Below are 12,804 nucleotides of genomic sequence, written 5' to 3' on the forward strand. Positions count from 1 at the left end.
TTTAATAATAAAATTCAAACGTATATTTCTCCATTGTGAAAGTATGGAAACTATCTAGTTATTACTAATTCTTTAACTACCTATTTCATTGTTTAGACTCATTAAAATCCTTGTAATATAAACATTAAAAATATAATATATGGTTCATCCATTGTGGTTTATCTGTGCACTATTTTTTGCAGTAAGTTTTTTTTCTCTCACTGTAAATCGGCGTCAGACCTGAAATACAGGACAGTGCAAGTTGTTAGTGTTAGTACCGCGCCCGTTTAATATTTAGCGCATTGCTGTCTGCAAATATTCTGCCACGTACACACCTACTGATGTATATTTCAGGTTACATTTTTGCTTTAACGATGTTTATCTGATACCCTTGCCGCATTTAAATAAATAAAATAAAAACTGCGACACCGATAGTTTTACACAGGTATCTATTTTGATCATACTTGCATTGCAATTATTATAAAACTGGCTTCGTTCGAGTTTTATATTTATTTTGATTTAGATATATATTTTTGATTGTTTATGTATTTTTTTTTCTATATATTATACAATAATATAAGATGTCCAAGGGCCTCCTCAAGGTATGCTGAATTGACAAAAATCATGTGTTTTAGCAGAATTGTGTAGAAGAGAAAAACATAGAACTAAGAAGAGCTGATGATGACGACACTTAAATAAATAAAGTTTATTTTTATTTAAAATACATAATTTTGAAAAAAATTGGGAAAAAAAATTGTATTTCCACTTTAGCAGATTTACAATGACTGCATAATTACGCCATTATTTTCGTAATCGAGAGACTACGGTAATATTTTAAGAATTAACATCGCAGTGATTTGATTTCCAAAATGAATAAAAAAATATATACTGAAATATTATTACGATGATAACCTTTGTATATATTGTCACCTCTGCTATTTAACCTGTACTTGGAAGCTATTTGCAAAGAAGCCTTACAAGGTGAATCAGTGGGTATTTTGGTAATTGGGAAACCTATTGACAATATACGATATGCCGATGATACTGTGCTGATTGCTGATAGCTTAAAGAGTTTGCATCAACTGGTAGAAAAGGTTAATGTATTAATTCTTATGGATTAAAAATGAACCTCAAGAAAATAACACTATTACTAGTATCAAAAATAGCGACACCAGACACCAACACAAGTTTTGCCATTGACAGCGAACCAATTGAAAGTGTGACCCATTATAAATATTTAGGTACATGGGTCAATGAGAAATGGGACCAGTCTCAGGAAATAAAAACTATAATTGAGATCGCAAGGAGTGCCTTTCTTAAAATGAGATGCCTCCTTACTGATCGAGACCTTAACCTAGGTCTGAGATTGCGTATCGTACGCTGTTATGTTCTCCAAGTTATTTTATAAAGTATAGAAGTATGGACGTTAAACCAAGAGATATAACAATCGAGACCTTAACTTAGGTTTGAGACTGCGTAAGGTACGTTTTTATGTTCTTTCAATTCTTTTCTGTAGTATGGAAGTATGGACGCTAAACCAAGAGATGTCACGGACAGTTGAAGCTTTTGAGATGTAGCTGTATAGACGCATCTTCAAAATTCCTTGGACTGACCGGGTGACAAATGTTGAAGTTATAAACCGAAAGGGAAAGAACCGAGAAGTTCTGCATAGTATAAAAATCAGGAAACTACAGTACCTCAGCCATATTATTAGAGGACAAAAGTACAGCATTCCCCAACTTGTCATTCAAAGAAAGAACAATGGTAAGCGTAACAGAGGACGACGCCAAATTTTGTGGCTTAAGAACTTCCGTGATTGGTACGAGTGCAGCTCCACTGAACTATTCCGGGTAGCAGATGATAAATCTAAGATCGCTTTGATGCTGGCCGACCTCCGCTATGGGATGACACAATAAGAAGGCGAACCTTTGCTATTTACTTTAACGTAGTTTTTAAAAATCAGTCTAGAAATAAACAAAAAACATCATTTGAATTCAGAAAAGAGTCTCAAAAGCATGCGAGCTTTTTCCATATATCTGATAGTTATAATGAAATAATATTATTGTGTTGATTTATTAGATATACCATATCCGACCATATCCGATCCTAATATGATCATAATATATGGACCTCCACAGAGTGGAGGTTTGTATTGACAGATTTTGTTTTTACGAGAAATGGATGTCAGCCACTTGCTCAACCTATTATGTCCATACTCTGACTCATACACAAATTTAAAAACAGTTTGTGTACTTGTCAGACCCAAGATTCAAACCTAGGACCCACGACGCAATAGGCCAACGCTTAAGCCGCGCGGCCATCGTGGGTGTAGATTTAGTAGATTGTAGAAATATCATCTGTAAATCTAATATGGTATTATTTAATTACGTTTTTCAATCTAAATTTTCAATAATTCTAATAATAATGTTAGGTAGATACTTAAATATAGTAGAGTATAATATCCGTATCGCATAATAGTTAACGTATTCTATGAGGTTGCCAAAGGTTGGTATGACTTCAGTGGGGTATGCCTTGATGCCAGATCAGGTGTACTTCCATTTGAAATGCTGAGTATGTCGACTATCCATGATAGCTCTGCCAACAAATCCTACCTCTAACCTCTCCGTGGGGGTCCCTAGGCAATGCAGCATGCTGTAGCAGATAGAGGAGGGTGCAAGGCGAATCACCAGCGCCTAAAAACTGGTACATTCTGGCTACTGGAAGGAAAACCCCTACAGAAAACCAGGGCATGTTCACGGGCCCTAAGGTAGCAGCCCCACCAGTGAACTCGGGTGCTGTGGGATGATCACCTGCACACCCTAAAACAACAGAATAATCCAAGCACAGAGAAGCCTCGGACCCCCGTTTCCATCTTGACGACCTCGCCCGAATTCGGTAAACGATTTTGTTTTGGAACCTACAATATCCGTACTCTAAATGTCCCTGGAAAGGCCGAACATCTAACAGAAATACTTTCTCAATACAAGTTAGATGTTCTCGGGATCAGTGAGTGTCGACTCACTGGCATTGGCGAGAAGTTTATTTGTGGGTTTCGTCTACTGTACTCCGGACACGCCACATTGCGATGTAGTGGAGTCGGATTGCTGATGTCCAAGGAAGCTTGTAAGTGCCTCACCAGCTGGGAACCTATCTCCGAACGTCTACTCCGTGCTGCTTTCAAAACCAAGTCGGGCTCCATCACTTTTCTGCAGAGCTATGCTCCCACAGAGGCTGCTAGCGATCCAGATAAGGATACATTCTACGAAAGTTTGGCGGAAGCCGCTGGAAATATCCCCAGCTGTGATCATGCAGTTATCCTTGGTGATCTAAATGCCAAAGTAGGATCTGACCCCTCGCGTGGACCCTTTGTGCTGGGAAAACATGGCCTTGGCCAAATGAATGATAATGGTTCCCGTCTGGTAGATTTTGCCTCAATGAATGGTCTTGTGATTGGTGGTAGTCTTTTTCCACATAAGACCATCCACAAATATACATGGACATCGCCAGACGGTAATACAAGAAACCAGATCGACCACATTTTGGTCAAAGCGAAATACCGGCATGAACTGCTAGACGTGCGGACATATAGAGGTGCAGACATCCACAGTGACCACGAACTCTTGGTCGGGAAATCCCGTATAGACCTCAAACGAGTCCCAAAACCCAAAAGGACGGTCAGACTCGATGTGGAAAAACTGAAAAGTACCCGTGTGCGTACAACCTATGAGCTGAAGCTGCAGAAGCGCTTATATGATGCTCGAACTCTCACGGCTTCCATCGGTTCGGATCCCTTGGAAGGAAAATGGATATTATTCCGGGATGCTATAATGAGCTCGGCAACTACTGTCTTAGGAGAGCGGCATACGCACAGGCCGGACTGGATGTCACCTCATACATGGGAGATGATTGAAAAGAGGAAGCTCCTGAAAGAATTGCGAGACAATGGTACATACGACCTACAGCGCAGCGCGGAATACCAGACAATGGACCACGTGGTAAAGCGTTCTGCCCGCCGCAATAAGCGCCGACGCCTGGATGACCTCATTCGGGATGCGGAATCTGGCAGATTGGCGCAGATTCTCCTGTACAGGATTAGAAGTCCCATGCTGGACGTTTTGCGTGCGCAGCAGAGTGGATTTGTCCCGGGGAAGTCCTGCTCAGAGCATATTTCAACTCTCCGATGCCTCCTGCAACAGTACCAAGAGATGAATATACCTGTTGCCTGCTGCTTCGTGGACTATGAAAAGGCATTTGACAGTCCTCATCATGAATCTCTGTGGCAAATTCTGCTAGGCTATGGTGTCCCACGGAAACTGGTCGCGTGATAAGTGCTCTCTACACCAATACAGAGTGTCGCGTGAGAGCAGCCGGAACATCCTCTGACCTTTTTGAAATCACGTCAGGAGCCAAACAAGGATGTGTACTTGCGCCCTTTCTTTTTATCATCATGATGGATTTCATAATGCGTAAGACGGTTTGCCACGACAGTGGGATACGCCTACATCATGATGACACAAGCGATCTATGCGAAGAAAGACTGTGCGACTTGGAGTATGTAGACGACGCAGTCGTGTTTGACTCGACGATCGAAAGGTTGGAGGTGACCGTGAACAGGCTAGCCGCGAACTCGATGCGTGTGGGTCTTCATCTGAATGCCGCTAAGACCAAATCCATGTGCAGTGCTGCTTGCATCGACGCTGACACTCCTCTGCGGGTTTCTGGTCTGCCTGTCGAGCTGGTGTCCAGATTCAAATACTTGGGTGCCACGGTTGCCGATGATGGTGGCATTTCTAGTGAGCTTGGAATCCGCATGGGTGTGGCGGGCTCTGCGTTCAACCAACTTGGAGTCGCATGGAGTTCAAGGCTGTATTCTGTGAGGACCAAATGTCGTTCTTTTAACGCGTGCGTGCTACCTGTGCTCCTGTATGGCTGTGAGACATGGCATCTTACTAAGCTTCAAGAGTCTCGGCTTTTAAGCTTTGAGAATCGATGTCTCCGCAGAATCTTAGGGGTACATTGGTACGACCGCGTTACAAACACCCGAGTTTGTGAGCAGACACAACAGCCTTCGGTGATTGAAGTTATCACGAAGAGACGAATTACGTGGCTGGGACATGTATTCCGGATGCCGCCAAAGAGTGCGGCACTTCGTACCCTTGTGGCACAGCCTCAAGGGTTCCGTCGCCGTGGCCGGCCCTCCCTCACCCTGCATCGATGCTACAAAAGCGACCTACGTGATGGACCGAGGGAAGTGGCGCCAACTTGTGCTTGCCTTATGCCCCAATGTTGGGACGTGACAGGGTGAAAGAAGAAGAAGAAGAAGATGATATAATAATAATATTATACTCTAAGTAATGGCATATAATATTTTTAAAATTGTATTATAAAATTGTTTTCAAACTGCCGAAATCGCTGTGAAATAATTTTAACTCAATCGGAAGGGAGTTTTAATAATTTATTAAATTTGATATTTTGTAACTTCTTAGTTATGGAATAAATTTAAATTAGGTACAAGTAGATGTCCCAATAAATTGTATTATAAGTGCGTATAATTTGTATCTAAATATATATACGATATTGGCAAAGTAAAGTTCAATTAATTTATTGTTTCAATGTTTTTATTTCTTTTTGTGTTTTTAAATTGAGATTAAGTGTCTAACTTTTGCATATCTCTTCCACTTTTTTTAATGTATATTTTATTCAAATTCTTTCGCGGTTCCGCTAACTTATTCATCGCCTCAATTTTATGTTTTCTTTGAACCGAATGCTGTATTATTTTACTTTTTTTTATTTATGCTTCCAGTAGTGAAAAATTTCCGGCTTTTTTATAATTTTTTTTAATGTCATGAGAGATTTTTATTTTCATAAGAAAAGTCTTCACTCGAGGAATCCTTTTTGGATTGTAGTATAATAACTCCTTCAAACTGAAAGCAAAACTGTGAATGTCTGGTTACGTGACAGCCATTCAGTCACGCCGGGAACTCCATTCTAATTACAGATCCATTGCTCGAATTTCATGACCTTAGGCTTTCGTCTATCAGCATATATTATTTCAACCAAATTCAATATGAGTATTTCATAATAATATGAACTTGAGAGTATTCTTAGCTTACGAATATACCTACTGAGATTCTGACCGCGGAACTCATCGTAGAAATCTAAAACTTTTATTATTTTCCGAAGAAGTTTCAGCCTGATACCAAGGTAAATTAGATGCTATTTTATAGATCATCATAGTACCTTATATTGATTCAACGAGTATACCTAATATATATTTTTTTATTTCGACCATGTCCGATCCTAATAGGATCATAATATGGGCCTCCACAGAGTACAGATTTGTATTAACAGATTTTGTTTTTACGAGAAATTGATATCAGCCACTTGCTCAACCTATTAGGTCCATACCCTGACTCACACACAAATTGAAAAACAATAATTGTGTACTTGCCAGACCCAGGATTCGAACCTGGGACCCACGGCGTTTATTTATATTTTTTTAGTTTGCTAAGAACCTCAAATGGAAATGGTTGGACAAATGTAGTCATCTAGTGGTATCCAAGAAGTACAAAACGTCCGCAAGGTAGACCCAGAAGCCGCTAAATCGATGGAATTATAAACTTCTGCGGGAGTAGGTAGAAACGCAACGCACAGGACCAAGAAAAGTGGATATCATCATCCAGCAGCGGATAGATTCAGGCTGGAGATGATGATATTTATAAATTACTGGCTTCGTTGTCCTTCTTAAAGGTTTTCTATGTGTTTTGGTATTTTATTATAAGTGCGGCATATAACCATCAAGCAACTACATAACCGTGGTCTTCAGTTTAAAAAAAATCGTAGGCGTAAAGTAGGAGGAGAGGCTTTCATTGTATTTTTAAATATGTTACGAAAGATAGTGGTTTTCCGTCATACTTAAGTTTTGCTTGGCGGAAATCGAGAATAGTACCGTAATGTACATACTGTTGAGATAAATGTGTCGCGTTATATCTATCGACATTGAGTAGTAGGTTTCAGATTACTCACAGACACTTCGTCACCGGCATTATGACAAATTTCTTAATAAAAAAACTAACGCTTTTCGCATTTTTTCTTTAGCGGAATCTTTGAAACATCATGGAAAATCTCTGAAAATCCATTGTGATTGAAATATTAAGCATTGGACTTGTATATCAATACTGTAATACATATATATTGACAATGTCGCGCACCACTATTTTACAACGTTTTTCTCAGCTTGTATTCTTATTACAAATACAAATCTTGCAATCGATTTTTCACTAACTTCCCGACTAACTAGACATTTGAAGCTTTTAGAATATATTAGAACACGATGCCAGTGCATTAAATTTATTATTATCATTAAATACTTTTAGCCATCTTTAAGTAGAATTGAATTCATTTTCAGTTAATTCTATTTTGTATGAAAACTTATTTCGACACCATTATTGGTTGCTGTTGGGGTCCTAGCAACTAAATTATTAATATATACGTGCGTTACTATGGAAATCAATATGAATGTCAAATACATTTTTTTTAACTTTAAGCTAGTCAAGTCAAGTTTATAAATGGTTCAACAGAAAATTTAAAAACGTTGTATATAAAAAGTTCTTTTTATCTTGTAATTATTTAGCGTTTAATTTATTATTATGGCTATGTTTAATAGAGTTATGCAAAGATATCCTTAAAATTTCAATTTACACAATATGCATAATATTATTTCTAGACTATTAATATTACTAATAACTGTAAAGATCAGTGCTTCTTCATTAACATTATTATTACGTGTGCAACAACATAACAAGTTTTTTAGGGGTGATGTTTATATAGAATAACTATGTAAATATTTATAATTCACATAATTATTAATCGAATCATTTATAATATCATCATCAGCCTGGATCTATCCACTGCTGGATGATAGCCTCTTCAAGCTACTTCCACTTCTCAGTCATGTGCTTTGCGTTGCTACGTACTTTCGCAGAACTTTACCATTTCATCAAAATAGCGACCTCTAGGTCTACCTTACGGACGTTTGTACCTCTTGAATATCCCTGGATGACAAAATTTGTCCAACAATTGTCTCTTCTTCAAGCTATATGTCCAGCCCATCTTCATTTGAGGGTTTTAATGAACTCTATAACATTTCAACCTTGTCTGCTTCCTTATCCTTTATAATATAAAGGAATAAAAATCTTATTCATTATTCGATATATTTATTTAAATAATAATTAGGGGCGCAAATTATTCGCCTATCTACCAACAATACCCCGTTTTCTCTTCTGTTTTACTCTTTGGGAAAATATATTATTACAATATTGTTTTTATTTTGTTTTAATTTAAAAAAAAACATATTATTTGTTTTATTATATTATTACGTCATATATTATGAACCAAAAACTATTATTAAGTTTTAAAATAATTTTGGCATAATAGCATTTTTGTCCAGAAACGAAAACAGATGTGATTATTGGCTGGAAGACCTGAACCAAAAATTCGAATAAGAAAGCATTCGGGACCCATATAGTGACCGCAATGTGTAGTAAAGTAAGATATAAGACATATGGATAAAGGAGTTAGATGTTAGGACGTGAACCCGGTAAATATTAATTTGACGAATTGAGGCAAACAATGTGAGTACGTGTTGCTGGAATATATACATAGCTACTCTGCGGAATAAAGTTATCAGTAGAAAAGGTGGTTTACTCTATTGAGTTTAATTATGGTAACCGTACTGATAAGTAACATGTTGGTATAACGATTCATATGTGAGTTAAAAATAATACCACTGAGCTTCTACCGCATGTCATATGCAAAGAAAATGGCGGCATAAAGCCGGGCAATACAGTCACTCTGTACTATTATTGCTTTAGGATTGACTGCATATAGGAAAAAATACTGGATATGAAATTTAACACAATATATATATACACTAAATACTAAATAATTATACAATAATATAATATAAACATATATTGAAAAATAATAATATGTGTATTTTAAAAACTATTTTAAAAAGATTCAAACCGATGCGTTAGCGTACTCACGTGAAAATAGGGAATTCAATCCCGGGACCCCGGACAATTATTTTCGATACATATAAATCCCGGGATTAGTAAACATAATCCCGAAACCTTCGGGATTGATTTTTTTATCAATCACAATCAATTAGTGTGTGTACAAAATTTTGTTAGTGAAGTGTATGTACCTGCACATGTCACAGGGATAATTGTCAGATGCTCACGGATAATAAATAACCATTTTTTGTTGTCATACGCAATTATAAAAAAATCAGAAAAATAATAAATTCGTTCATCTAACACTAACGAGATAAACGCCACTAACGTTCTGGCATGCGAACGGCGTCTAACCGCCAGTGCCACAGACGTGTAGGCAGGCACTTGTTTCTATGCCGAATTTTATGAATATTATCTTTTCTTAAATAAATAAAAAAAAAACTGTTTTACTTTTACTACATCAAACCCATGTATTTCCAAGATTGAACGTACAAAATATTAACATTAAATGTCTTATATTATGTATAGATAGTATAAATTTATTAAACTAGATATTTTTAACCGATTTTATCAATGCTATTTTGTATAATTAAAAAAAAAAATAACTATCGAAAAAATCATGAGATCCTCAAATTGTAATCCCGGGATCAAAAGTTTGGCTCGCGATTGGATTCCCTGTTTTAAAATGTTTATAATACAACATCGGGCGGAATCGAACACGCATACTCGTACATCGGATTCCGAGTTTAACTAAATTACTATGAAATTCACTACTAGTACGCTGTTTTTCAATTACGTATGTGTAATAAAGAACTTTAAATTCCAAATCTTTTTTTTGTTGTTCATTTTTTTTTGGTCGAATTGTGTGCGGTGATCTCTACAAAGCGCGGCGTTTCCACAGAATGGAGCTTTACGTTCACTACATAATATATCTCATAGTTGTCACTTTGTTGCAGCTATAGGATCGTACCGTCTCGTTCTTTTTGCTAAATGTAGTACTGTCGGCAAACACGTTGTGGTTCCTGCGCTGTGTACTTTTTCACGTTGACGGATGAGAGTGCTTCTTAGTGGAGTGCTTACTCGGTTTTATGTTCACAATTTTATGATAAATATTTCCACATCAAAGCCTTAAGTATAATTTATAAAATTAATAGGTATGCCGTCCTCACACGTTATCTTCTGGGTGTGCTGTCAATCAGTAGCGAAGGGTGGAGGTAGGCTGTTAAGATTCACCATAAATAGTGCATATTAAACTTTGTTAGTCATAGGTACGTATTTGTTTTTATTGAACTAAAATTACAACTGATGGTGTCGGTTAATTTTTTAAAATTAATTAAACCCTGCCTAAACCAAACCATAACATTTTTGGTACATGTTGGGCGTTACAAATAAATTGTCCACACTTTTCCATTCATACTTATTTGTTTTCGTTGGATTAAGAATACATAATTAACAATGACATTATTAATAGACAACACACTCAATACAGTAGCTAGCAAGTAAATTCGCGCATAGCGACATTTGCACATGTATAGGTAGACCTCCATCATGTGATATCACGCATCGGAAATTTATAGCAATATCACCTTTATTGTATTGGTGTTAGAACAGTGTTTCTAGTGTCAATGTTCATTTGAGCGAACCCATTCCAACCGAACCATTCAGCAGACCCGACGAAAAGCATCGGGAATTTATAGAAATATCACCTTTATTGTAATGGCGTTAGAACAGATTATGCCATTCGGCAAACCCGACAAAAAAGTGAGTGTCATTTTTTTCCAGATGCTTCGTCCATATTATTGTCATTGACAATTAAGTACACATATTATGAGATTATGTACATTATATTGTTAAATGCGCGTTGTTTTTAAAGGTAGCTAAATAGTCATTTCCAAGGGAGTCTTATTGTCATTCGATTGTCATTATTAGGGCTTGTCTACTCGAAAAGTAAATTTTATTTTAATCATCAAGGTTGTTTACATTACATTTTGATTTTATAAGTGGTGCCGCTTTCAGCAGTGAACTGTAATTTGAGTATGGTGCTGGTTTACCAGACACTGACCTTTATATTGAGAGGGCTAGCGCGCGATGGGGCTGGTTCGGTGTTCACGCATTTACGCACTGGTAATCGGATGGTATACTTTTGATGGATGATATATGAGGTTGATGAACGATGATGATAAGTTCAGGATGGATTATATAGACGCGACGTTCACTCGAACCGTAACAGATTTAGTGCAACAAAGATCGAACAGATACGTTTTGTATGAATCACTCTGTAGTTAACGCGGCCTCGTTTGTATCGTATCAGATATAGCACGATAGCTTTAACAAGATTACGCGCGTCGGCCGTCTTGGAGTAACTAAACTTAACTTTCATTACGGTCGATCATAACCCGTGACTGGTGGTCTTGTGATAATAATTGGGGATTTGAAGTTGGTGAAAAGAAAGGATGAATGGGAATATTGGGCCAACCAATATAATATAAATAATTCTTATTAATCCATAATCAGATATTTAAAAAACATTCAATTTTATATTCTTACTGATTTAATTTTTCTTACATCTCGAGCGCTAAATTTATATTATACAAAATTATTTTTCGTTTGACACAGTTTTTTATAAATGTCTCTAAAAATACTTACAGAATTGAACGAAGATCCGATTAATGGGAATGCATCAAATATTTATAAGGTTTTTTTCAAAGGAACTACGTACTTACTTAATTCACAAATTGCCATTATGACAGACTCTGTCTACAATATAATATATTATATGAATGAATAATTGTGTAATGAAAATTAATTTGTCTGTTAACTTTCCCTTTGTAAGACAATTGAGGCGAAAAACATTGAAAAAAACCAATATAAAGAATAATAATTTAGGAGTTTTATAGAAAGTTTTAATTCGAAAATAAATGGTCGTGTCGGCCGGTCTGTAGATGTATATTATTTATGACCCCGACTGTATCGTTTTAGACAAATAGTACTGGATCCCAGTGGTAAAGTGTCATATCTAGTCGTCGTAAAAGACAATATTTTCACTTTACGTCTAAACAGTTTTTCAAAATTTTTATTTAGCATAAAACGTATTCAATATTAATTAAACGTTGGTATTTTTTTATGATTTCTGCGAATAAATGCTGCTTGGGGGGACATGCTCGTCGAAGGTCAAAATTGAGTTTTTATTGTATTTTCAAACCATGATCCTGGACACTCCTTAAACGTTGTAGATAATCTATTTATATAATTTTGAAGCCTTATTATCCTTTATAGTTATTTTAAACATTTGAGGACTGCATAAAGTATTTTTGTTACATAAAATAGTATTCTTTTAAACCTCTCGCTCTAATGTTTTGGAATATAGTCATATTTCGGTACATAACTGTGCAGTGGTGTTAAGATTTTTTACATTTATTAATTTTTAAACGCATTTATGAAACCATTAGTATAATTTATTACGAGATAATTTTTGTAAAATATTCACGATAAAAAATTATATTGATAATCTCTGTGATCCCAAATTTGACAACAATTAGGCATTTTATTATTCAAAAAATCGGCAAGGTTAACACATTTGAAGATGATTCTAAAGATATTTATTATAAACAATGTCTTTGACCATTCAAGTGTGATAAACATCTTATGAATAATGATTGCTTTATAATAATTATTGACCTAAGAATAAGGTAGTATTTTTTTGAAATACGCCATTTCTTTTGTCATTCCCTAGTGGTTAAAATACAACATACGGCCGTAGCCATAAATTGACAAACTATAATTAAAGTAGGAAGTAAAATTATGTTAA

General features: G+C 36.1%; 1 protein-coding gene across 1 annotated transcript in view; it reads left to right on the plus strand.

Annotated features, from left to right (window-relative positions):
• The first annotated feature begins 3,086 nt into the window (after nt 1-3,086).
• LOC147072629 (uncharacterized) overlaps nt 3,087-12,804 on the plus strand; it is a 497,916-nt gene continuing 488,198 nt past the window's right edge. Inside the window, exon 1 of the mRNA XM_085946249.1 lies at nt 3,087-3,924. Coding sequence (XP_085802375.1) covers nt 3,087-3,924 — 838 coding nt within the window. The remainder of the gene's footprint in view (nt 3,925-12,804) is intronic.

The sequence above is a fragment of the Rhyacophila brunnea genome, unplaced genomic scaffold, assembly GCF_057557595.1.
Source record: "Rhyacophila brunnea isolate RB1 unplaced genomic scaffold, BYU_Rbru_1.0 scaffold_19, whole genome shotgun sequence".
NCBI classification, from domain to species: Eukaryota; Metazoa; Arthropoda; class Insecta; order Trichoptera; family Rhyacophilidae; genus Rhyacophila; species Rhyacophila brunnea.